Raw genomic sequence first — 24462 nt, forward strand, 5'->3', positions numbered from 1 at the left:
AAATTTGTGGATATCTTCTCAAGTGTATTTTCTAGTTTACATTATTATCTTTTTTTAGTTGTTGAGAGACTTTTATTTCATTTATAAAAGAATCGAACCTAGTGCCTCACACATGTCAGGCAGGTACGCTACTGCTGAGCTACAGACCCATCCCCTCCAGTTCACATTTTGAAGTATTTTTTCTACTTTTAAAATGTAACCTTGGTAAGTTGTTTACTCAAGAGAATTCCCAATGAGTTTTCTTTTGGTCTTTTTAATATTTTGGGTGTGGTATCAAGTAGAAGCAGATCATCTTAACCAAATATTTGCAAATATCTGAACAAACCATTCTAGTCAGGTAAGGAAGACAGATGGAGGAAGTAGGAATTTAATGTGTGTCTTTCGAAGGAGGGTTTCGATTCTAATTGATTAGATGAGGAAAGAAAAAGCTTGCTCAAAGAGGAGTAGGGAGTTAAAAAGTTTTTCTTGGTGAGTGGGGCCCTTGAGCACGTGTGGTTGGTATGTTAATCTGGCAGCCATCAATCTGCAGTAAAGGTGTTGGACTCTTTCACCCTTCAGCACCGATGAGCCTCAAGGTTTCGGAACTTCTTTTGAGGGAGGTGTATCAATTACGTCTTTGGGGCTGTAGAAAGATAACTCCAGGAGAATCCAAATGACTTCCTCAAAGTTTGTTCCACCTGCCCTTACTCATCTGGTGCAAAGGAACTGGCTGATCTACACGGACACATCCTGGCACAGCAGAGGCAAGCAGCCCCTGACCGCCGAGGCCTTTCCCGTTTGATCACCGAGGTGGGGGTGGGGATATAGCGCCGGGTGGTGGCGTCCAGCTCTACTAGAACTCGGGCTTAGGTTCAGGGGACCGGGGAAGGACGAGGCCTTCCACGTCTGAATGGCTCTAATTCCTGCATTAGACAAGGACACGCGGGGCCCGCAGGCATAACGTGCATAGTCCAGGAGCAGGTTGCGGTCCCGGTTGCCGCCGAACCGTAGCAACCGCCAGGAGAAATGTCGGCCGCTGAAGGGACAGCGCGGTGGAGGCGGAGCGCGGGTGAGGGGGCGGAGCGCCGATGAAGGGGCGGGGTAGAGGCGGCCGGCGGGGGCGGAGTGAGGACGAGGGGGGCGGAGCAAGACTGAGAGAGGGGGCGGAGCGAGGGTGATGAGGCGGGGCAAGACGGCTGGAGGGGGCGGAGCGAGGACGATGGGGTGGAGCGAGGATGAGGGGAGGATCGCAGACGGAGGCCGGGGCGGGGCGTGCTCAGCCTCAGGGCTCCGCCTCCCGCCGCCGCAGGCGCACCCGCCCCGCCTTCGAGCTCCCCAACAGCCGCGGCTGCGGCCGAGCGCGGGGAGGGAGGGGAGAGCGGGTCACGACGCTGCCGGGGCGGGGATAACCCCTCACGTGGAGCAGATGAAAGGGCCGCGGCGCGACGGCCGGGGGAACCGAGTGGAGCTTGCGACCCACAAAGCCGCTGCCGCCGCGATGGGGCTGTGAGGCGTCCGCCCTAGCTCGGTCCTCCGCCGGCCCGCGACTATGCCCGGCCGCGCCCGCCCTCCGCGCCCTCCCGCCGCAGGACCATGAGGCCGCGCTCGGGCGGGCGCCCAGGGGCCCCGGGCCGCCGCCGCCGCCGCCGCCCCCGCGGCCCCCGCGGCCACCGCCTGCCGCCACCGCCGCCACTGCCGCTGCTGCTCGGGCTGCTGCTGGCGGCCACGGGGCCCGGCGCGGCGCGGGCCAAGGAGACGGCGTTCGTGGAGGTGGTGCTGTTCGAGTCGAGCCCGAGTGGCGACTACACCACCTACACCACCGGCCTCACGGGCCGCTTCTCGCGTGCCGGGGCCACGCTCAGCGCCGAGGGCGAGATCGTGCAGGTAGCTGCCCGCCGCCCGGGCCCCGCGCCGCCGCCGCCACAAGATGGCTCCGGGGGCTGCGCCCGCCGACCCCGCCGCGGGCTGGCTGACTGGCGGGCGGGAGGGGCGGCGAGGAGGCCGGCGGCATCCCGCCCGGGCGGGCGGGACGCGGCCTCCGGGGCACTGCAGCGGGGTCCAGCGCACGTGGGGGCTCGACCTCCCGAGGGTCCGGGGTGGGGGAGGGAGCCGCTGGGCATGGCACCCACTCTCGGGCAGCCCCCGGAGCCCATTGGGTACTTCTGTCTGCCTCAGGTGGAAGTCTCGGGAACTACCTGTTGAATGCCAACTTTGGAAAGACAAGTGTTGAGGAGTTGGTGGCTTGCTACAGGTCATAGGCTGTGCTTTCCAGCCAATGCATGCTCCTTTTGGGAACGCCCAGGTTTGTCTGAGGGGCTGCACAACATCAGGTTCTTTCCTTGCAACCTGCCGCCAGCCTCACCTGAGTGCTGACCCTTCCAGCAGGGCTCTGGACAAGCAGGCAGGAAACCTGGCGGAGGAGTGGGGATCGGGGGTGCCCAGCAGTGGTGGTGGAAGGCAGCCGTCGCTGAGTGCTTCAGATTACACTGAACCGGAGGGAGACCGCCTGCCCGCCCCTCGGCCAAGGACTAATGTGGAGGCTTGCAAATCGCCAGCCAGGGTCGCTTTCTGACAGGGCCTCCACCTTACTGCAAGTGAAAGAGGTTTGCGTTCCAAAGGAAGCTAGCTAGGGGGAGCGTTAAACTGTGCCCACGGTTTGAAGGAGGGACTCTTCCCTGAAGTCTCTGAGGGTGGTTAGCGGGATAGATTTCCCGCTTCCTTGGACATGATTTTATCAACTTGTTAGTAGAGGGCCAGCGCACTTATGGCTGTTAATAGGCGCGCCTTTGGTGGGGGTGATTTGAAATGGTTGGCATGTCTTTGAGCCTTTTGGGGTGATGGGATCGCTGCAGGGCCTAAACTTTGGGCCTTTAGTCTTGGGTGAGTTATAAAGAGAAGGGGGCTGTGCGGACTGACTGTATAGCTGCCTAGAGTGTAGATTGCTTCTTCCTTTCTCTTCTCTGGTGCGGACTCAGAGCCCTGCCCGCATAGGACTGCAAGCATGCAGCTTGACTCCTTAGAGGTGTGTCCTTTACAAAGAGGGAGGATGGACCTATGCTGTGATTAATCAGCATTGCCTTACAGGGCTCTTCAACTTCTATCTGATAAATAGAAGGCAAAACACTTTGATTGAGTTCTGTGACTACAGTTTTTAAAAACTGTTGAACTTTTTTCTTTATAATATTATTATTACCATCTCTTAATATAAAAGCTTTAGAGAGCATGCTTTGCAGACGATTCTTAAACATTTCTATTGCAGCCTTCTAGAATAGTTGAACTTAAATCTTGTTCCTTGTGACTTCTTGCCTCTCTTTGAGGCTTTCACTGTCCTGGTGGCTTTGGAAATTGTTTGATTTACAGCTTTTCAAAGGCTGGGGTGTCGGGTAGGGGGGTTAACGTGGTTCTTCACTTTTTGAGGAGACTTGAAGTTTGTGATTTTTACCTCCAGCGTTTTAACTTATACTCTTTATTCACAGCAGTTTGGCTAGTTTGGCTAGCTATCCATTAAGAGTAGTGCTATGCTTTGGAGATAATCTTGGGTTTACCATTTAATACAAAATTAGCAGTTTAAACACACCATTTGTAACTATTTTATCCTTGTGAGTAGAGAGATAATGTGTAAATTTGGCAGAAGGAATTTATTCTCTTTTGAAACTTTTTGAAGTGCTTATCTAATTATTTGTAGTCCATTAGCTTAGCCAAAAAAAGAAAAATTAAGTCAACAATTGCTAAGAAAAAATGACATAAATGGCATTTAATAAGTTCACCTGTTAAGCAAACACTAATAGGTATCCTTAATTCCCTTTTAAGTGCAGTAATATTGGTGGGCTTATCTGAGCTATCTGAACAGCCATTCCTTGGTGCATCCGATATCTTTAATAACTTTATTGTGGTGGCCAACTTGTTGAATTGTGTCCCTAGATGGAGTGCAGTGTGGCTTTTAGGGCTATGTGTGTACAAAGGCTGGTATGCTTTTATTCTTTGAATACTATGCAGTATTGAAGAAATTGTTGTGATCCCCGTCTTCTGGCTGTGAATTTTTTTTTTTAATTTTTTTTTTTTTTTGTGAGAGGGCTGGGGTTGTAGCTCAATGATTGCTTGCCTAGCATGTGTGAAGCACTGTGTTCACTTCTCAGCACCACATATAAATAAATAAAATAAAGGTCCATTGACAACTAAAAAAAATTTTAAAAAAAGGAATGAATAGGAAAAACAAATAGGTATTCAGCTTCAGATTATTCATGTTTTTTAAGTACTCTGAACTTTTCAAAACCTTTTATGTACTATCTTTTTTTTTTAAAGAGAGAGAGAGAGAGAGAGAGAGAGAGAGAGAGAGAGAGAGAGAATTTTAATATTTATTTTTTAGTTCTCGGCTGACACAACATCTTTGTTTGTATGTGGTGCTGAGGATCGAACCCGGGCCGCACGCATGTCAGGCGAGTGCGCTACCGCTTGAGCCACATCCCCAGCCCCTATGTACTATCTTAAAATACTTAGTGATTTGCATTTAATGTTTTATGATCTTCAGTTTATTTTCAATAACTAAAGCTAAATAGTAGGACTATAGCCTTGCTTTTTTTTTTTTTTTTTAATAATATCCAGTGGGGTTCTATAACAGTATTGTTCTTGGTTAAAAAGAGGGGGAAAAAAAACCTGAAAATTTCTCACCGTTAAGAATTTTAAGATAAGAAATTGGTTTGTATTATTATTTTTTTCTTTTCCTATTATATACCAATGAAAATATCTGTGTGTTTATACAGTAGATACCTTATCATAGTCTGGCTTGCCCAGCTATTTCTAATTAGAGTACTTTTTCAGTCATTTGCATGGGTTAGGGTATGGAGAAGTGTGTGTGTGTGTGTGTGTGTGTGTGTGTGTGTAAGAGAGAGAGAGAGAAGATTGTAATTCAAACCTTGGGATTTAGTCACCAGGAATATTGGTTCTTCCTTGTGCACTTTTAGGCTTAAATAACTATCCCAAGGTCAACAGTATAGTCAATGTGAAGATATGTGTGTATGTATACATGTGTGTATATATATGTATTTGTACATACACATTTATATATTGTGAATACAGTTATGTAGGTATGAAATTCCATTAATTATTTGTATTATTCATGCAATGTTGTAGCCTATTTGCATGTAGGAGTGTCAGTATGCATTTGGAGAGCTGAAGGAGTTAATTACACTTCTGTAGTTCTGAAGCATGGCACTTTAAAGGTTTTTTAGACATATTGATACATATTTCATCTTTGAGCCAATTTGTTGCTGTTAATGAGATCATTATCTGAAACTTTTAGACTTGGCTATGGAACCCACATGGTTGATGATGTTAAATAAAGAGGCCCGGTTAAACACTGGCTAGTGGTATGTGGATTGGTTAAACAAACAAAGAAAATTTGCATTGCTGGAGATGAAAGATTGTTTTAAAGTGGAAATACATTTTTTTTCCCCTTGAAGTCAAATATTTAGAAATGCTTTAGAAATTCATTTGTGGAAGGAATCAGAATGATAGATTCTGTGTAACTTTAAAATCAACTTTTCTGGATCCTAGGTCAGATTTGAAGCTGGGAACATTAAGAACTAAATCAATTTTTTCAGCTGTTAGCGGTAGAAGGAGAGCTGGGTGGTAGATTAAAAAGGCTGATTAAGGGGCTGGGTCTCTGGCTCAGTGGTAGAGTGCTCGTCTGGCACACATGAGGCCCTGGGTTCGATCCTCAGCACCACATAAAAATAAAAATAAAGATATTAAAAAAAAGACTGATTAAAGTCCTTAAATATCCACTGTTAAACTAAAAGTATCACAGAGAATAATTTTAAGAAACGAATTCCTCTGCCTGTTTCCGTGTCAGTGTGGTTTTTGCAGGTTAGCATTTGATCAAATACTTTCTTTTCATCTCCATTTTGAGCTAACAGGCCTGCCTCTAAAAATTGACTTGGCCTAATAGAACAATTACATGCTGACAGCTGACCTGGATTTACACAGAAGGGATTGCTGACTGTCTTGTCAAATGGGGTCTTCATGGGTTAAAGTCAAGCATGTAATTTGGAGGAAGAATTAGGGCTGTATTTTGTGACCTTATAAATTCTTAGAGTCTCCTATTTTCTGTCTTGTACTCTGAGATCTCATAGAATTTACTAGTATAATTCGGAATAAGGATGAAGTTGGGAGTGGGAGGTAAGTGTGGAGTCTGTAGACTAAAAGGAAGGCATCTATGGCTTCCATTTATGAGCCTGTGTTGTATACAAGGCAATGTGCCAAGCATGTAATGTGTTTGTCATCTCATCCTGACATTAACTCAGAATTAGCAACTATTGTTAACCCATTTTACAGAGGAGGAAACTGATAGGCAAGTTTAATTCTCTAACCTCACACAGCTAGCAAATGATAAAACCCGGATCGAAACCCAGATCTGTATGGGTTCCTTGATCTTTTTTTTTTGGCCAGATAAACAACTTTGCTTTGTTAGGATTTTGTTATTAATTTAAGTCTAATGTTTAACGATCTACTACAGGAGTTCTTAACCCAAGGGTCACAGATATCCAGAGATGTCCTGTGAAACTCTGAATTTATTCACACATTCTTGTGAATGGGCACTTTTATTTTCCTAAGCAGACATGCAAACTTCTTGGATGGTTCTGAAGTGCTACCCTCCTCCCAGGAGGAAAAGAGAAGGTCTGATCTACTACTTGTCATGGACTGGAATAGTCCAGTACTAAGAATTTGAGTGAGGTGATGTGGGGCTTAGGCTGGCAAGAGAAGCAGGAAAGAAGGCTGTGTATTTCTAGGCCTCCACGGAGCATATTATTTTGATAGACATTTACCAGAGCCCTGTTCTACATTGATACTATCTTCTGGTGTTCACAGTCTCTTGTGGTGTTCACAGTCATGTGCATGGATAAATGATAATCCTTCCTGACGGGTTTTCCCAGTCAGGAAAAAAAAAAAAAGTGAAAAAATAGTCAAATATATATATTTTTTTAATTTTGATGAAGTGCAAAAAGATGATCTGAATGCTGGATTTGGGAGGATAGTATGAATGTATTCCTTTCCACAGTTCATTGAAAAATTAAGTGATGTGTCTGTTGGCATTGAAATGCTTTAAGAGCAGCTCCTCACACCTTCCCTCATGGACCTAAACTCTAAGGGAGTAGTTCCATTTGTTTTTATTCACCCCTGGATCCATCCCTGAGACTCCCATACCTGCTACTTACTCATCAGACACTTGATATTTGTTTAATGAATGATGGATTTAGAGTGGACGTCAGGTAGACACTGAGTGTCATGGGGTTTGATTAATTAATGAGAACAACTTTGTCTGGCTTGGCTGATTAACTTCAGGGTTACTTTTCCTTTTTGGTTATTTCCACAAGTTTGCTTGGTTAGAAGGAAAGGATATCTCTCTCTGGTTCCAGAAGATCCACTGGTATTATAAAATTAGGTTATATGGAGAGATCTGTGTGGGGTATGCACATTCCAGGGCAGGATACCTAGCGTTATAAAAGTCTCAAGTTAACCTTTTCCAGATAAAACACTACAGACACTGTGGATAAAAAGATGTTTGAATCAATTGTGTCCCTGGGAGTAATTATAAAGGCTTGGTATTCAGAAAATCATCATTAATCTGAGATATGCTAAGTGAAAAATTTTGCTTATGACAGTTTCCCTAGTTTGAAGAATGTGGATTTATAATTTATAGTTCAAGGCAAAGGTGATATCTAAATTAATCTTCATGATCAAAAAGAACCAGTTGTAGTCCTTTAATATGTTAGATAATATGACCAAAATCCAGAGAGGTAAAGCACCTTACTTAGGGCCACATGGAACAACCCAGGGTTAATATTCAGGTCCCCCAACTTCAGGCTTTGTTCTCCCTGGCTGCATCTGAGCAGAGGGTACTGGGGAAGAGCAGATGCAGAAGCATGCCTTATGATCAGGTAGATTGTTGAGGAAAGCCAGGCACTCTTCAATTGTACATTGAGTTTAAGTGGTTGCTTTTCCTCTCTAATTAATTTAAATTGAATCTGTCAGTCTTTGTCAGAACTTTTAAAAATAGCTGCTAATTAAGCTGGTATACACTTGTAGTCCCAACTACTGAGGAGGTTGAGGCAGGAGGCTCTCAAGCTCAGCCTGGGCAATATGATAAGAACCTGTCTCAAAAGAAAAAAAGCTACTAATGATTAAGTACTTACTTACCATGTGCCAGTCCCTGGGTAGTGCTGTGCTCTCATTTAACAGATAAGGTAGGTGACATTTACCAGGTTTTCAGATGAGGAGACTGAGTGGAGAGGTAAAGTCACTTGTCAGAGTCATTGAGCATGTCAGTAAGTAGAGCTGAGACTCAAACTCTGGTCCCTTGGATTCTAAGACATTTCTGTTTTCACAAGACTGCTTCACTTGGCACTTCTTGTGATGAGGTTATCAAACTGATGGTGGAATTTAAAGTTGAGCTTAAACCGTGAATGGTTGATGAAGAAGTGGGTCTATATCATCAACTGGGAAAACTCCCTAACCTCACAGAAATTTATTTCCTTCCTTCCTTCCTTCCTTCCTTCCTTTCCAACTTGCTTTCTTCTTTTTGTAATTACAGAAGGATCATTCCAACTTGTTTTTTCCACTAAGCCAGGCTGCCAAGTTTGGAAAGAAGGACCAGTGACTTGAAGTATACAACTATCACTTGATGGCACTTCCGTTGTTTTTGGCTATTGGAAAGCTGGAACAGCTGAAGTATTCTGGCATTTAAAGGGATTTCTGGTGTGAGACACACCTCCTTCCTGTGGCTGACTTCAGAGCCATTCGGAGTGTGCATGGCTTTCTCCAAAGAGGTCATGTACTATGTTCATTGCCTTTCTTACTTTGCATAGGCTGCACATTCCCTAATTGGCTTTAAGAGCCCAAAACTGTGCATCGCCCTGCTACTTCCTTTGGCAGACATTTAGTGGTGCCCTCTGTCCACCAGACCCGGAATGGGGTGAAGCAGGGAACCCGGATGAGTAAGGCTCAGAACCTGCCTGCAGGCAGCTGAGGGTAGGGAGCCAGACCCCAAGCTGTTACTTGCACTGGGACTAAGGCTACTGAGAAGTCCCTGGAATAGGAAACTTGGTCCTGGTACTGAGTTTGGGCCTGGGCAACCCATTGTATGTCACAACACAGTATGTGGATTTGAACAGTTTGGCCTTTCCCCCACTCCTTTCTACTTACCTTTGAGGTTAAGGCTGATAACCCGTTGAGGACGTGCCTTTGTACCTGTCAAACAGAATAGGCAGGAGGTAAAGAGTGGAGTCTCTTTGTTCTATTTGTAGCCTGAATGAGATGTTTTAAAATCTGACTTTTAGCAGCTCTGTTGACTCATGATAGTGTGAAAAGAATAAGGTCAGCCGAGCCCATTGTGGTTCAGAGAAGAGCATTTTATTTTTATTACTCTTAAGATGTGTACTCTAAAGACTTAATATTAATCCTCCTCCTCTTCCCAGCAGTTAGTGTGATTATGATTGTTTGGATGTGAGAGTTGATTTGATGGGGGAAAAAAAACTTTGATGACTCTTGGAAGTTTGATGTGAAAATGTATGTTGAAGACTTGTGGCCTCCTGGGGCAGAAGCTGCTGCATTTTTTAAGCTAAAAAAGTAAAAGTAAGGATGGCTTAGTCCAAGTGTATGTAAAATTCCATCCAACACTAAGAATTTGATTAAAACTTGATTTCTGTTTGAACTTGAGTTAATTTTAGTATGCTAACTTGTAAGCAGACAATCACCAAATTCCTACTGTGGATACATTCTTGAGACGAAAAGTTGCTTTTGTATATCCATGATATATAGCTGTGACTTACAGATGTTATTTCTCTGATTTCTCCAGTACAAATGTGGGCTGCCTAATTAATTTCAGTTTATAAAAGAAACTGAGATTGAGCATCTAAGAAAGCTTCTTGAGGCCACAGAGCTGGGATTTCAACTTGGGTCCCCTAAAACCAGTGTTCACTGCCCCACTTGACTCAGGACCCACATGTATTTTAGTGAGATTTAGGCAAAAATGTTAGAATAAATTAAATTTTTATTACCTATAGTCAGGGCCCAAACTTTAATCTTAAAAAAAATCTAACTTAAAAAAAATGTACAAGTAATACAGGTTTATTACAGAATACTTGGAAAATACAGAAATATATGAAAAAAATTCCCTCTATCTATGCCTAACTCTGTTAACCTTTTTAATACCTGTGTGTTTTGGAAGCTCTTTAATTTTTTCCCCCATGAGCTTATAGGGATCTTAAAAAAAGCTGGGAAAACATGTAGTGCCTATAACCCTTTGTCTATCTTGAGTATTTCCTGTTAATAAATGTTGTAAAACATTTTTAGTGACTGTGTAATATGTTCTTATTTTCTGTTATTAGAAGTAGTGTTATGAGGAACAACCTTTCTTTCTTTTTTTTTTTTTTTTTTCTTTATTTTCCTTTTTCTGTGCTGGGACTGGAACCCAGGTTCTCCCACATGCTAGGAAAGCACTCTACTGAGCTATATCTCCTTGCTGCTTTCTGTATCCCTTGATTATTATCATGGGATTTTTAGAATTAGGGTCATAAATATAAACATCTAAAAATATTTTTAGTTGTAGATGGATGCAATACCTTTATATATATATTTTTAAAATATTTATTTCTTTAGTTTTTAGGTGGACACAGTATCTTTATTTCACATTTATGTGGTGCTGAGAATCGAACTCAGTGCCTCACGCATGCTAGGCGAGCGCGCTCCCACTTGAGCCACATCCCCACCCATACCTTTATATTTTTATGTGGTGCTGAGGATCCAACCCAGGGCCTCCCATATGCTAGGCAAGTGCTCTACCACTCAGCCCCAGCCCCAGTCCAGTATAAACATTTTTAAGATTCTTGCTACTTACAGTCAGATTGCTCTGTAGAAAGGTCGTTCTAGATGAGCATACCTGTCTCTCAGAGTACCCCATTCACAATGGATAGTGTGTCATTCTTAAAAAAAAATCTAAATAACAGCACAAAAATAACAAACTCATAAAGTGAAAGCCTATATATTCCTGCTTTTTTAGTAAATAGTGGAATCCTGGCTTTTTTTTTTTTTTTTAATAACAGGGATTGAACCCAAGGATGCTTAACCACTGGGCCACATCCCCAAACCGTGTTTTTTTAAAATTTTTTTTATTTTTTAGTTTTTGGTGGACACAACATCTTTGTTTGTATGTGGTGTTGAGGATCGAACCAGGGCCGCACGCGTGCCAGGCGAGCGCGCTACGGCTTGAGCCACATCCCCAGACCCCCAAACCGTTTTTTAAGTTTTGAGATGGGATCTTGCTAAATTGCTGATGCTGGCTTCAGAATCTCGATCCTCCTGCCTCAGCCTCCTGAGCTCCTGGGGATTTCAGGCATGTGCCATTGAGCCCAGCACTAATCCTGTTTTTTTTTTTTTTTCTCTGTCATGAGATCTGAGTTATGGTTAGTTCTATGTAGGTACCTTGCATATCCAGCTACCTCCCTGTAGGTGTCTCTGAGCACATTTCGGGAGCAGTAGGTTGCCCCTGTGCTCTGGGCAGGGGTGTGGTAGCTGTCTAGGCAGATGGCATTGCTTGGAGGCCTAGAGGAGACATTGTGGCCCAGACCATTGTGCTGTCTGTAGACCCGTGGCAGCAGATTGTTGCCCAGGAGGGTGCTACTGCATTTGCTGTTCTCTGCCCTGCCTCTTTCCTATAAGGCTTATGAACACCCTGGGTTGGGAAAGGCCAAATGAATCCGGACTTGAATTCAAAGTGACACTGTTAGTTCTTGGTGGGTATAGATACAATTAGAGCCAAGCGCCAGACTCTGAGGGGTACATCTAATGGGCAAGCCTGTGGGCTAAAAACAGCTTCTAGGTATTTTGTTCCATTCCCGTTAAATATCTAGAAATTTTACATGCAAATTAACATGTTGAAAAATTAGAAGATCTGGCAACATTAGGTCCCCATGTGGTAACAGCCTGCTGTAGTAGAGTAACTGCATCCTACTTCAGATGGGGCGTGAGCTCTCCAGGTTGTGAGTCCCTATACCATCACCCAGCTTACTTCATAATTAAATTCACCAGTGCCTGATTCCTGTAGGCATTTAAGTTTGCCATCCTTGCTATTTCTGAAAGTTCCAATGTTGAACTCCTTCAGGTTGTACTTTGCACGACTCCCTTCTCTCCTTTCTCTCCTTCATGTCAGATGTCCATGGCGGGGGGGCCCAGGGGTCTCAAGTTATTCTGCTGGTTAAGGTTGTATTGTCCCTGATGTGATCAAAGTGCTCTTACATTGGTGTGGGTGCTTTTATTTTCTCTTGGATTTCTTGAAGGCTGAAGTCTCATGTCCTGCGCCTTCATTAGGATCTTTGTCCCTTCTTTCTTTTTGTTCCATGCTTTTAATTAGGAGAGTTACTCTTTGAGGTGAAGGACACCTTGAAAATGGCACAATTTTGCTCTCACAGTGAGGTAACTGTGGGCAGGTGCCTTCTGCCATTGGTCACAAGAGAAATTGGCATTAAAACTCAGGTCTTAGGGATTCTGATGTATTCTTTCTAAAGCAGCATTTCACTTTATGGTTGTGTTCTAGAAAATCTTCCATGAACCTGGTGCTTTAGTCCCTGATGTACTTTTAGTTGTATCATCTTGGTTTGTCTTCTCACCTGGGAGTACATTCTGCCCAGAAAGAAGGCTGTCTGCCATTTAGGTGGTCCTGGTTGCCAAGCCTTGTCCCATACTTGACACCAAATGCTTTTCTTTGTACCTGATTGTGTATTTTTCCTTAAATGCATTTGACATTGTGAATTCAGCTCCTTTATGTGATTTTTGTAATATAACAGTGTACCTGAAGATGTGACATCTTTTCTGAAAGTGCCTCGGTCTTGGAGTAGGTAGTGAGCTGACGGCTAATGGCACATAAAGAATGTTGCAAGCTGACTTGCAAACTATTTCAAAATTTAAATCAAGTTAGCTTGTGGCTAAGTCAAAGGGGAATGGTGGTGTTCTCATGATGATACTTGGCTTGCTCTACCTCTTGCTGACCTTACTTCTTCATGCCTGCTGTTGCCCAAGCCTTTTCCCTTCTCTATTCCCATCATCTCTTCTTTCCCACCAGATTCATCTTTCTGAATTAACTTCTGATCATACCAGTCCCTTGATCAGAATCTTTTGTGACGTCTTGTTGTTTACTACTGAGCTAAGAGGCTGGCTGGCTCTTCAGTCTTTTTCATTGTTGCCTCTGGGACTTGGGCCTGTGTATTCCTGCCCTTGTTCCCTGAATGGGTCCCAGTTTTTCTTCCCTCTGTGCTTTCCATTTTGATTGCCCTTCTGTGGAAATATATTACTGCACCCCAACATTCCTGAATGCCATTTTTGCTTTCTGTTTTACCCTTTTCCAGTTTTCCCATGTGCAGCCAAATTTCTAGCCATTCCCATCAAGCATTTTCTTGTTCCACCAGTATGTTCCTCTGACCCAGAGCACTCCATCTTTCTATTGCCTTGCATGTAAAAATTCTCAGATATTTAAGTGCTTTTAGAGCATTATGCTTCAGGATAACATAGCGAGGGGTATGCTAGTGTGTCAGAAAAAGACTGGGCTTTTTGAGGAAGAACTTTCTATGATTGTAGCAACTATTCACAAGCAGTTTTCAGACATGGGTGTGTCCTAGGGCTATTCCAAAGAGTCAGAATGGACCAGACTCTCAAAATAACTTCACCTTGCCTGTGCTCTTTTGGAGGTCTGGGGAAGAGAGGTCGGGTGAGGAAATGACACCCACTAACTCCTTCCAGCCTGCTGTGTGACTGCCTGGGTATGTTCTGAGAGTGCTGGAGAAGGTGACATCACAGCCTGACTGTAGACTTTAGGGATGTGTTTTATTTAAGTATGTATAATATTTGGTGTCACTTTCCCTTAAGGTTTTCTTCTCCCTTTGGAAGCTCTGGCATGGGTCTTGATCTTGTGTTTAAGTGCTAAGTGGGAAGCAGAAATTTAAAGTACTACAGTAGTATTTCTAAAGAGTTCAGCAGGCTATGCATGAAAGAATTTTAGATTTCAAATTAGTGACATTTGATTTTCTGCTCTGCTGGGCCAACAGTAAGCATTTAGGAAATTATTAAATTATTGCTTAGTTGTACATGTTGGCATTGAGGTTTTTACTTTTCGGTTACTGTTGTTGTTTTTTGTGGGACAGTGTCAATTGCATGGGCATGGGGACCTCCAGGAATATTCCAGAGTCTATCTGTGATGTATTGTGTTTTACTTGTACTAGAGGTTTTTTATGACTGCCTTTTCATGGCGTGTTCACTCTGGAAATGTTCCAGTGGCCATCAATAAATGTCACCCTCATTCTAAGCCAAATGAGTAGGTAATATGTAGTTTTGAAGTTTTGATGTTATTAGGTTTAAATCTCTAGGACACATATAAAACTAGCTTGTGGCATTAAATGTGCCATGTGGGTGATTTCGAGTTCCAGTGGCAATGGTAATTTTTGCATTTCCTGACTCTTGTGTTTAAATTTGCAGTCTCAACATTGCATCACCATAGGTTTTCACATTTAATGAATATTTATGTTTAACTGAGTTCTATACGAATGCGGTGGTTTCTGACTTGATTATAGCTTGCGTGTGCTGTGGCCAGGAGTGCCCTACAGACAACAGAGTTGGCACACGTCTCAGCATGCCAAGCCCCAGCGGATGTGGTTAGGGACCACGGTGACTGGTGCCTTGGTTGTCATGCCAACCTTGTTTTTGGAAGGGGGTGGGGGCTGTGAAACAACCATGAGATGGGACAGAAGAGTTTTGAATATTCCAAGTGGAATTATTCCCTAGAAATGCCCCTGCAAGAAAGATATTGTAGAAAAGCCTAGAATTTTTATTGCATACTGGATAGCATTAATTGCTTTTCTTAATGATTAATTTTCTTTGGCGAGACTGTTTTAATTGTCCTTTTGCAAGCCTGTGGAACTTATTTGGTGGGCTTTTTGTGTGTGTCTTTCCTACATACTGTAAAGAGGGAATCTTGGCTCTTAACATTACAAACCCTGCCAACATCCCTTGCCCTCTGGTAACTCTGACCTAGTGATGTCTGATTGGAGAAGGGAGAAGGAATAGACCAGGAGGAAGAGTGGATGGGGGACTTTTTCCTATCTCCTTATTTTCATTTTCTTCTTTTTCCCCCATCTTTCAAGAATAGGATAGTCTTTCCTTGTTTTCCTATTCTTGTTTATCAGCAAAGACCATGATCATGGATGCCATCATCTGTAAGTGGGATCTTGGGCCCTGCTTTCAAACTTTGGCGAGTAGAATTGAGATGAGGAGAGGAGGGCCGTGTGCTTAGCATCCCACCTCAGTGCCCTTTGCAATGTTGTCTTGCATGATTATTCTGCAGTGCTTGGTATTCTGCAGTGAACTGTCAGAAGGGGAATTGATCAGGCCTAGTAAGCCAGATGGGATCACAGAAGGTAGAGTGGGATGGACTTGGAGGTGCCATCCATTGTCCTATGTCACTTCTTTATAGAAGGAGACCTGAGCCACTGAAGGCTCACATTGACCAGGTTCAATAGCTTATATAGTCTGATAGAGGGCTTGTCCTCAAACCTCATCACACACAAAAAAACCAAAGGAAAAGTTTCTGTTTCAGAAGAGGGAGGCTAATCGCAAATGTAATTTTCGCTTGTTGACTAGGAGTCAACTTTGATATTCTCTACTAGAATGTAACCTCCTTTAGGGCAGGGTTCATGTCTGTTAACACTTCCCCACTTCAGACCAAAGGGCCTATTTGTGCAAAGTATGAAAAGCTGTTCTTTCCTCAGGATACTGACTTCTATTTGTGGCTGTAGGCTGAGAACAGAGGTGAATAGCACTCCCTAGTGTTCTGAAGTGTGGGAGATGGTGCCGTAAGGTTCTCCTCCTTCTCCCTGTTGACCCATGAGGCCCCTGTCTATAAATGGTTCCTTTTTCTCCAGTGCTTCCCCTGCAGCAATCTGGTTTGCTGCTTCTCATTTCTGAGGTCCCTTCCTAGAAAATCAGGGAGCCATAGAATTGTGTGTAAAGTCAGGAAATAGAGATACCAAGGGGATATCAGGAATTGAGTATGTGGTTCTTGGCATCTACTTTGGCTGGCTGTTTGTCTACTTGGTGCTAGCTCTCTCTCTCTCTCTCTCTCTCTCTCTCTCTCTCTCTTTTTAAATATTTTTTAGTAGTTGATGGACGTTTATTTTATTTATTTGTTTGCGGTGCTGAGAATCGAACCCAGTGCCTCACATATGCTAGGCAAGTGCTTCATCACTGAGGCACAACTCCAGCCACAACCTCTCTTCTTTGAAGGTCGGTGGACTGGAGTATGGAGTTCTGAAACTTGGTAACTTATAGTTTAATGGGTGATCCTTTTGTGGGGCTGAAATAGCCCCATTATTTTTTGGGAAAAAATACAAATATATTCCTAATCACCAATTCTCTCTTTTCTTGGTGTGGGGCCCAGAGATTAAAGTCAGGGGCGCTTGACCACTGAGCCCCATCCCAGCCCTATTTTGTATTTTTTTGAGAGACAGGATCTCACTGAGTTGCTTAGGGCCTCGCTGTTGCTGAGGCTGGCTTTGAACTCAAGATTTTCCTACCTCTTGAGCCACTGGGATTATAGGTGTGCACCACCGCGCTTGGCCCTAGTCACCAACTTTCAAGTTAACTTTTGAACTATAACCTGATTTGTGTACAAATTCTCTTTAGTTCTTATAACTACACCTTTAAAAAGCCAGCTGGATTTGGGAGGACACTTTCTTGTGTCATGAAGCTTTGGCATGGCTAATTAGGAGCGGTAGTTTTCAATTTTGCATTGCAGATACACAGTGTTTGCCAGGTTCCTTAAAGCATGTTGTAAGCACTGAAGAGAGAAGTCCTTCTGGGTTTCCTTTGATGATGGGAGAGGCAGCAGAGTGGAGTCAGACTGACACTGCCAGTTACCTGCTGTGGAAACTCGGCTTTGCCTCTGGATCTCAGATTCTTCATCTGTACCATGGAGATAAACCCTTCCTAGACTTGCTGCAAAGATTACACGAGTTACTTAGCATACAATTGGTGTTTAGTCAGGATGGGATGAAGAAAAAGAACATACATAATTTCGTGATGTTCCCCACATATACCTAACATTTAAGTTGTGGTTTCCAGATGGTTGAAAAGTTTTATTCTGAAGTGGTAGCTTTTCCAGGTTACCACTCTTTGAGAGTGATAATACCATGGGAATCTTTTTTTTAAAAAACATGTTCAGTGCCATCTTGCTTGTAGCTGTGTTCCTTCTGCCCTGGTGAGGGATCCATGGGCTCCTCAGAGAGAGGCCCAGGCTGTTTGTTCCTCCCTGACTCCCAGTCCCCACTCTCTTCTCTGTGTCCTGGGAGTGGTGCTTTGCTGAAACTTACCTGCTCATCCCTCCTGTCTGCAGTTAGATCTCCGCCAAGCCTCAAGCTTTGTCACTTGGGCATGTGCACACACACACAGACACATGCACATGCTCAGCTGGATGGGAATTATGAGTCTCATGTGCTTCTAGGCTTGCCGTCTGTTGTTGCTGAACCACATGGCCTGTGTTTGGGTAAGACTGCTCTGACCTGACGGAAAGCAGGGTGGTTGATTGCGCCTCTGGATCTGGGCAGGGTATGTGGAATGCTGTGATACACTAAGGCCACGCTCTGGGGGCCTAATTATGTGGCAAGCACAAATGACTTCAGCGCTTAGTTTAATCCAGTATGCAATTTTGCCAAAGCAAATACTTTATTAATCTTACCCCCGCTCCCCGCCACCAAATTAGACACATTGACTTTTTCTAAAAATGGGAATGATTGGAGTGCATTGTGGGTCTTTTTTTTTTTTTTTACCCCCCCCATCCCCCTTCCACCAAGACTGGGCTGTGCATTCCTCTCCTTGAATGGAGAAGGTGATTTCCATCGCTGTCTACCTCCTTCTCTCACATTCCTGAAACCGGGTGATGGAAATAGATGCTCTTTCTGTGAAGGTGTGTGTATACTTTTCTCCATGGGGCTCTGCATCTTCCTCCTTCATCGTAAAACAGTGTTTGCTGTCCTGATGGAACTTTCCTGGCTGGGAATTCATCTTGGTTTCCTTGGGATTCTAATTCAGAATGTGTGCAAAGAAAACTTTTTTGGGGTGACTTCTGTTAGTGACCTTGAGTGTATCTGGGAGGCTCAGCCATAATTTCTTGTATGGCTTGTGAGCAAGGTCAGTAGGACTTCCTACCTCATGCCCTGCGCCTCTCCTCAGAGTGTGTTGGGGCAAAGGGCAACTCACAGGGTAGAACAAATCTGGGATTAGAAAGTGAGTTTATTCTTATCTAAACTAGAAAAAAAAAAAAAAAGGCCTCCAAATAAGCAAGCAACCTAACCGCACCTCAGAAAACATTTCTTGGTTAACCTCTTCCTTCCTCTTCTTCATGTGGCCTCTGCCTTTAAGTCTAAGTTGACTTGTTGGGATTTATCGGCTTTGAAGTTCTAAGGTGCTATTTTAGTATTTTTCTTTCACATTGCAGGTTTTGAGGCTGATTTAACTAGATTCTGGAGAGAGCTTACTTTACAGCATTCTTAAGAGCTCGGACAATCTTGAAAGAGTTAAACTCTAATTAGCTCATTCCTAAGGTATTTAATGCCCTTATTAAAACTCAACTGCTTGTTCACTTTTTTCTTTAGTGAATCAGATTTCTCGAGGAGCTGAGCCTTCGCTCCTCAGATCACAGGCTCACATGTTGAAGCTGGCAGTGCTAGAGGCGAGTTCCTATCTGTGTGACAGCATTTTTAATTTAACAGGACCGCCTTTGATGTTCCCAAATATTTATAGGCAGCTTTAGATCATTTCAGTGTGTGCTTTCTTTTTCTTTTCTCTCTCTCTCTTTTTAAAACTGGAGCAAAAGTTCTTCCTCATGCAACAGCCTTCCTTTTATCCTGTTAGTTTATTTTTGTTTCCTTTGCAGCTTTGGCGAAGGCTCTTTGGCTGCATTCACACACACATGAAGTCGACCCTTCGTTTTGCCTCCTTGGTAAAGGCCACCTCTCTCCATCATCCTGCCTGCCTGAGATTGCTTAAGGGGCTTCTGTTCATCCCTTCACTTTCTTCTATTCATCCCTTGACTTTTTAAAAAGAGTCTAAGTTCTCTTCAGATTTGGCTCAGGAATCTACTTTCTGACTGATCCGAAAGCTTTCAGACCAGTGTAGAGACCTGGGCAGTGTGTGTGGAAGTGACTCTTTATAGATGACCAGGCAGTGTTGTGGTATTCTGTCCTTGCTTCTGTTATCCGGGCCTCTGCAAGTTATGACTTACAATGTAGCTTCAGCAGATTCTGTCGTAACTGGGGCAGGACATCCAGATGGACAGAACTCTCTCTTGATCATTATAGGCTTGCCCTGTTTGGCTCTGCCGGATTTCTTGGCCAAAAGAAATAGAAAATCAAAGACTTTAGTCTCAGGGATGGGAAAAACAGAGCTGCAATGTAGATTTATTAAACCAATAAGGAAAAAGAAGGAAACTTTTTACCAATCAAAACAAATGATAGAACAGAGGATAGTGATTTCTCCAGCCTGGGCTCAGAGTAAATATTCTGCTTGTGAAACAGTCTAAGTTATTGAACTGCTGTTACTTACCTGGCCCTGACAGGCAGGAGCCCAGAACATTTCATGACAATACCCCCAACCCCCCATTATTGCTTGCTTTGCCTTCTACTACTTGGAAGCCTTGCAGGGCTGAAGGTCACATAGGTGGTTGCTGAAATATTTGAATGAATGAATACTGTGTGTTAGACACTGTCCTTGGAACTTTATACTGTTTGTCTCACTAGATCCTTGGGAGGATTAAGAGTGATAAGAAGCCCCCATCCCCCCACCCCTGTTTTGGTACATGAGGACACCAAAGTGCAGCCAGTAATTGGAGGACTGTGTGTACATCCTCACCATAAGTAGTGTGAGGAAGGTAATCCAGTGGTGGTCTGCTAATCTCTCACAGCTAGAAGCCCTCTTGAGGCTAAAATCTTCTGTGTGTTGTATTCTGAGAGTTCAGAACTGATTAGGCTCTTGCTATGCAAGGGGCGCAGGGTGGAGAGCACAGCCCTGGTACTAGACAGGCCTATATTTGCCATCTTTGCCACTGCCAGCTGTGTGACCTTGGCCAGAAATTCACCCAAACTTGGTGAATTTCTCTTTCCTCATCTGTAGCATGGGTCACATCGCTTGTACCTCCAAAGCATTTTTTAAGATGAAGTGACATAATATATGTAAGATATACATTAAATGTTTAATGTATGTTAGTATCAGTGGCTGTTGCTATTACCAAATTATCATCATCAAGGAGTTCATAGTCCTGTGGGAAGACAGGTAAATTGTTCGTTAGAAGACAGCTTGGCAGCTACATTGGAGAGAAGTGCTGATGCTTAGTGGGAACCCAGGACAGGGCCAGTGGCTGGGAGTTTTATATACTTTGTTTTAGTGGATATGTACTGAATGCTTGCTTATTTTGTGCCAAGTGGAGTTACTGAATCACAATGATTCCCCTCTCCTCCCCGAATTTTCCATTTTCCTTCTTGAGGGAATTTAAGCTAAAATGTTAATTGCCACCTGGAGAAAGATTTCCTGGAGTCATTTTCACATAAAACCGCAAGGTGCCAAATAGCACAGCTATATACTCCATTTAACAATTTATCTTGTATGGCCTTGTGCTATCCTTCAACTATTATTTTAATCTTATCTAATTTCCCCTAATTTTTCTGGTCTCTTCCACATGAGAACTTTATGGTCCTTGAGAATGTACTATCAACTTGCCAAAGGAGCAGGTGGTGACCGTTTTGTTCCCCACAGTGCCCAGATGGTGTCCGTGCCTTCTCATGGTCTAGTTCTGTGAGGATTTGTTGATAAGATTTTGCTTTGATTTGTTTTTCCAACCCAGCACCATATTCAGACTTAATTACTGGCACTGTAGCTTTTTTCTCTGTAGAGTTGCATTGTCTCAGTCATTGGCTATACTGAAACATGAGTCACATTCTCTACCACCCCCTCCATAGCTTTGCAAACTGTGGGGTTGGTTGTGTAGTAGAATTTTTCTCTTTGCTCATAGTACATAATCTAGAGTACTTGTACTTGTTGAATTGATTGTTAACTTATTTAATCTATAACAAAAGACACAATTGAAAGGCAATTGTTGTCTTTGTATACTTAAGAACCCAAGTAAAATTGGGAGTGGTTGCATGAGGCTGAGGCAGGAGGATCGCAAGTTCAAAGCCAGCCTCAGCAACTTAGTGAGGCCCTAAGCAACTTAGAGAGATCCTGTCTCAAAAAATAAAAAGGTCTGGGGATGTAGCCCAGTGGTAAAGTTCAATCCTGGGTTCAATCCCCAGTACCAAAAAACCAAACCAAACCAAACCAAATAAACAAACAAACAAAAAACAAACAACAACAAAAAAACCAGTGGTGATGATGGGGAGAACACAAATAAGCCTTTCTCTAAAACAGATTTAAGATCATTTCTAGCTATGTCATTTCTCTTGGGTTTTCAGTGGGAAGTTTTTCTCTAAATAGGCAGTTGATTTGATGCTAAGATGATGCTCTTACTGCTTTTGAACTGTGAAAATAGTGTTTTCATTTAATTTGGCTCCTTTTGGAGGGACTACAGGGGTCAACTACTTACATTCAACTTCGGGTTTTTTTCTTATTTTCTTTCTTTCAGTCCAGAGGTAGTTTACCACTGAACTACATTCTCATTCCTTTTTTTATTTTTTATTTTCAGACAAGGTCTTAGTAAGTTGCTGAGGCTGACTTTGAACTTCTGATCCTCCTGCCTTACCTTCCCCAGTTACTGGGATTACAGGTGTGTGCCCCCACACCTGATTCCATGCTTTCTTTTATTTTTTGGGGGGGAAGTACCAAGGATTGAACTCCGGGGCTCTCAACCACTGAACCACATCCCCAGCACCTTGCTATTGCTGAGGCTGGCTTTGAACTTGTGATCCTCCAGTCTCAGCCTCCCCATCCACTGGGATTACACGCTGGCGTGCACCACTGTGCCTGGTCCATGCTTTTTTTAAAATGGCATGTTTGATTTCACATTAGAAGTAGCTTCTGATCAGCTAAAAAAACTGATTGGAAGATTGTTCAGAAGAATGCAAAAATGACAAGGCAGCATGGCTGCAGTTCATCTCTGTCTCATTTTATTGAGAATGAAGTGAGTCAAGCCCAGCTTTCCTCTCTAAGGACCCTAAACAGTCCTCTATATTTTCTTACCTTCTCCTGGGCATCCTTTTGTCCTTGGTGCACAGTGCATGCTGGCCATGCTGTGGATAAGAGTTATGTCTAGGAAACGTTTTAAAGCAGTGTTGGGTAGCATGCAAATCTCTTTTGAAGGGAATGTGTGGGCGTCACTAATTAGCAAAGTTTAGAAGAAAGAAAGAAGTCCAAGAGGGCTGAATTAGTACAACTGGGCCTGTATGTGGTGAAGTTTACATTTCTAATGATTTCAGGGAGCATCAGTTTGCCCCGTGTCATGTGCAGCATGTCTCTATCCTTCCCCTTTGGCTGTCAAAATTGGGAGCAGAAGCAGAGTCCTTTCTGTTTTGGCTCTCCCTGGGCTTAGCTGGATATGTGATCCATTGAATGAAATTTGTTTTTGTTAAAGGAAGGAAAGCCTGCATTGATAATAAAGCTATAGGACCCCTGCTTTCAGTTTAGGTTTTTAAAATTGGTGATTAGTTTTATCTGCATGTGTTGAGGGGGAGCCACGATGAAGCTTCTGGCCTAGTGGAGACCATTGGTACCCAGGTGGGGGCCTAGTGTCTTAGGTGAGTTTTTAGATATGCTTGTGTGAAGAAGCTTTTTTGATTTTTTGAATTTCTTTCCAAAGTTTTGAAGCCCTTTCTGGTCTTAGCTCTTTGTTGCTGCCTGCAGGAAACTTGCTTTCTGGGAATGGGCAGCAACTTGAAACTAACAGCTTTTAAGCCTGGGCCTTTCCTGGGGCTTTCATGTAGGCTTGTTTACCAACCCTACTGTGGACTCTTCCCTTTAGACCGGGGTGATTTCACAGAAAATCACTGAACTAACACCTGCCCTTGCAGGTATAGAATGTTATGCAAATGAGGTCTGTGTACTTATGATCCTGGGAATGTGGTTATTCCAAAAGAAGGGAGCACCTTCATTTAGCCCTACTACTTACATAGTGAATTGAGCCACATCCCTAATCTTTTTTATTTTTTTAGTTTGAGACAGAGTCTTGCTAAGTTGCCCAGGCTGGCTTTGAACTTGTGATCCTCCTTTTTTACCCTCCTAAGCAGCTGGGTTCACAGGCAAATGTCATTGCACCCAACTAAAATATGATTTGTGTCAGGAAGTTTCAGTTTGTCTATTAGACTTTGGATCTGAAAAATAGTAAGAAAAAAAAAAAAAGAAATACCTTAATACTTTCTTCTCCTTATGATTGTAAGCAGTCCTGGCCTCTTCCTTACGGACTGCCTTGTTACTGCATTTTAGGGTAGGAAGGTGAGGAAATCTTCAATAGGTTTCAGATATTGCAAGGTGTATCTGACCTTGCTTTGCTTATCTGAGTTCAGCCCTAATGACCTCTTTTTCCCGAAGAGGGTTGATAGATATGGGGCTTGATATTTTCTGAATATTGCTCACAGAATCATTGCCAGCCTTCTCTTGAGATTGTTAGGGGTGGCCTTTATGGGCCAGTGGTAAAGACAGGATGTGTCCCTGAGATGGTCCAGTACAACATGCATGGGCTAAGTGCCACATGCTTGGGGCCAAGAGAGAGTATCTAGATTTTAAGAAGGATTGGTACTTGGATTGGCCCCTGCTGGCCCCTGTGGTGGGGAAGGCAGTTTTTGCTGAGCCCCATACTGGATTGGCATCTAATGGGGGCTTTTCCTTGCTTGTATAGTTTGGGGTGTTGCCTGGTATAGAACATGCTTTTGGCAGATTCAGGAGGCAAGTGAGGCCTGGCTGGAGTCAGGAGACCTGATCTGCCTTCTGGTCTACTACTTAGGGACTCGAGGGCAGCCAGCTGTCCTGGGCCTCATTCCCCAGGACTGTAAACTGAGTTTGGGGGATTGGATACAATTATTGGAAGGAGAAGAAGAGATCTGCAACTGGCTCTCAGAAAGGTGTTTGGTGGGAACAGAAGTAGGGAGAGAGGCAACCTAACTGGGGAATCAGGGAGGGAAAAGAACTTCAAAGTGTGAGGGAGAGATGGATGCCTTTGAATGCCAGGGAAAGGTGTTGACTTTAACCATTGAGACCAGTGGGGACATCTATGTCATTGCTGGATTCCCCCCGCCCCCCTTTTTTCTTTTCTTTCTTTCTTTTTTTTTTTTTTTTTTGAGACAGGGTCTCGCTGTGTTGCCTTTGTTGCCTAGGTTGGCCTTGAACTCGATCCTCTTGCCTCAGCCTCTGGAGTAGCTGTACTACCACACCTGGTTGTTTAGGTTTTTGATGACAAAACCTCCTTCC

The 24462-nt window shown here is 43.5% G+C and overlaps 1 protein-coding gene across 1 annotated transcript in view; it reads left to right on the forward strand.

The window, feature by feature from the left end:
• Positions 1–1289: 1289 nt before the first annotated feature.
• Positions 1290–24462, forward strand: part of Znrf3 (zinc and ring finger 3) — a 147822-nt gene continuing 124649 nt past the window's right edge. The window contains exon 1 of the mRNA XM_078039668.1: positions 1290–1863. Coding sequence (XP_077895794.1) covers positions 1573–1863 — 291 coding nt within the window. The 5' untranslated portion in view covers positions 1290–1572. The remainder of the gene's footprint in view (positions 1864–24462) is intronic.

The sequence above is a fragment of the Ictidomys tridecemlineatus genome, chromosome 2, assembly GCF_052094955.1.
Source record: "Ictidomys tridecemlineatus isolate mIctTri1 chromosome 2, mIctTri1.hap1, whole genome shotgun sequence".
Taxonomy (NCBI): domain Eukaryota; kingdom Metazoa; phylum Chordata; class Mammalia; order Rodentia; family Sciuridae; genus Ictidomys; species Ictidomys tridecemlineatus.